The following is a 1,886-nucleotide window of genomic DNA, read 5'->3' as shown; positions in this document are numbered from 1 at the left end:
GCCCTCGCACCCCCCGGCCCCGGCGCAGCCCTGCCCGGCCCTGCCGCCGGACCCGCATTTCCTCGTCGTCCCTCCACGGGGACGGAGCTGTGAGCACGGCGGCTCTAACAGCCGTCGGTGTCCCTGCGCCCGAACCGGGAGCCCAACTCCGGCGCAGACAGACGGGCGGACTGAAGCTGGCGGGTTTGCAGGGCGGAGAGAGGCCGCCGGTGGGGCCAGCTCCCGGAGAGGGCGGTGCCGGGGCCCCGGGAAGATTCCGGTTTCATTTCGCGCGTGAAGGGGAGGCAGGGAGGCTACTGCGGAGCCTTGGCGCCCGGGAGCACGGTGGGCAAGCCCGTAGGCCTGCGACAGTCGAGACCTGCAGGCGGCCTTCGCGCGGACACCGGCCAGGTCGCACTCGTGCTGCTTGGAGGTGACGGTCGCGCTTTCGGAGGTTGAAGCGATGGGCCCGGCCCGGCGGTGTGAGCAGGGGGTGGGCCTGGCTCACGGGCCCTTCCTTCCCCAGATCCGCGGCTCCAGAGCTCGGGCCCTACCCGACAGGGCCCTGGTGAACTGCCAGTACAGCTCCGCCACCTTCAGCACGGGCGAGCGCAAGCGGCGGCCACATGGGGACCGAAAATCCTGCGAGATGGGCCTGCAGCTCCGCCAGACCTTTGAGGCCGCCATCCTCACACAGCTGCACCCACGCTCCCAGATTGACATCTACGTGCAGGTGGGCTCCGGCCTGGGAGGGCAGGGAGGCGGGCGGCGGAGGGGCCAAGTGCTTACTCACACCATGGAGTCCCTGCAGGTGCTGCAGGCGGACGGAGGGACCTATGCAGCTTGCGTCAACGCCGCCACACTGGCCGTGGTCGACGCCGGGATACCCATGCGGGACTTTGTGTGCGCCTGCTCAGCTGGCTTTGTGGATGGCACGGCACTGGCGGATCTCAGCCATGTGGAAGAGGCTGCTGGTGGCCCCCAGCTGGCCCTCGCCCTCCTGCCGGCCTCTGGCCAGATCGCACTGCTTGAAATGGACGCCAGGCTGCATGAGGACCACCTGGAGCAGGTGCTGGAGGCTGCTGCCCGCGCTGCCAGAGACGTGCACACTGTGCTGGACAGGGTGGTCCGGCAGCACGTGCGTGAGGCGTCGGTCTTGTTGGGGGACTAAGCACCCAGCCACGCACACCCAAAATAAAGCCTGCCAGTCCACTGTGCTTCTAGCTCTGAGCCCAGCATGCCCACCACTGGACCCGGTACTGGCGAGCAGGCTCCTGGCGCCGACTGGGGCCTCCGCGCTCCCTGCACAGCTCCTGCAGGACAGGACTGCACCCCAGGGTGCAGGTCATCGTGGGGGAGGTGACACAGCCTTGGCTGGCCAGACCCCGACTACTGGGGTGCTCACCCTCACCCCTGCACTTCAGGGCATCGATAGAGGGCTTGTGCCCTCCCCCCAGGTGCCCGCCCTACAGATAGGCGCAGGGCACCCTCTAGGTTATGCAGTGGCCCCTTTTCCTGGTGGGAGCCCCGGCACCTCTGCTGGAGCGGAGCCTGGGCTGCTGGGCGCGACAGCAGAGCCCTGTGCAGCCCGCTCCCCGCCCCAGCGGCACTTCGCGGCCCTGGGCGCCACCTTCCTCCTGTGGCCATCGAACCCCGCCGAGTTCACGCACGAAGTCACAGCACTTGGGCGTAGCTGCCACCACGGTCGGTGCCCCCGACTCTTCCTCCCGGCTGCGGCCCCTTCGCCTCCCACCTTCCACCGCGCTTTCCTCCCACCCGCCCCACTGGCTCCCCTGCAGACTCGCCAGCCTCAAGGCCGGTGGACACGCCGCGCAGCGAGGCGGCTGGCGGGGAGCAGGAACCTGGCCGTGAGCTCCGAGCATGCGCGCGCGGGGCGGGTCGACGGC

General features: G+C 69.7%; 2 protein-coding genes across 2 annotated transcripts in view; both read left to right on the top strand.

Annotated features, from left to right (window-relative positions):
* The window catches only part of EXOSC4 (exosome component 4), a 5,195-nt gene extending 3,999 nt beyond the window's left edge, over nt 1-1,196 (top strand). The window contains exons 3-4 of the mRNA XM_004679932.2: nt 506-712; nt 791-1,196. Coding sequence (XP_004679989.2) covers nt 506-712; nt 791-1,150 — 567 coding nt within the window. The 3' untranslated portion in view covers nt 1,151-1,196. The remainder of the gene's footprint in view (nt 1-505; nt 713-790) is intronic.
* A 20-nt stretch (nt 1,197-1,216) lies between these two features.
* The window catches only part of GPAA1 (glycosylphosphatidylinositol anchor attachment 1), a 3,809-nt gene continuing 3,139 nt past the window's right edge, over nt 1,217-1,886 (top strand). The window contains exons 1-2 of the mRNA XM_012722869.1: nt 1,217-1,235; nt 1,779-1,847. Coding sequence (XP_012578323.1) covers nt 1,217-1,235; nt 1,779-1,847 — 88 coding nt within the window. The remainder of the gene's footprint in view (nt 1,236-1,778; nt 1,848-1,886) is intronic.

The sequence above is a fragment of the Condylura cristata genome, unplaced genomic scaffold (assembly GCF_000260355.1).
Source record: "Condylura cristata isolate star-nosed mole 26May11 unplaced genomic scaffold, ConCri1.0 scaffold00009, whole genome shotgun sequence".
Lineage (NCBI taxonomy): Eukaryota > Metazoa > Chordata > Mammalia > Eulipotyphla > Talpidae > Condylura > Condylura cristata.
Note: the sequence above shows the minus strand (reverse complement) of the source record. Positions and strands in the feature narration are given on the sequence as shown.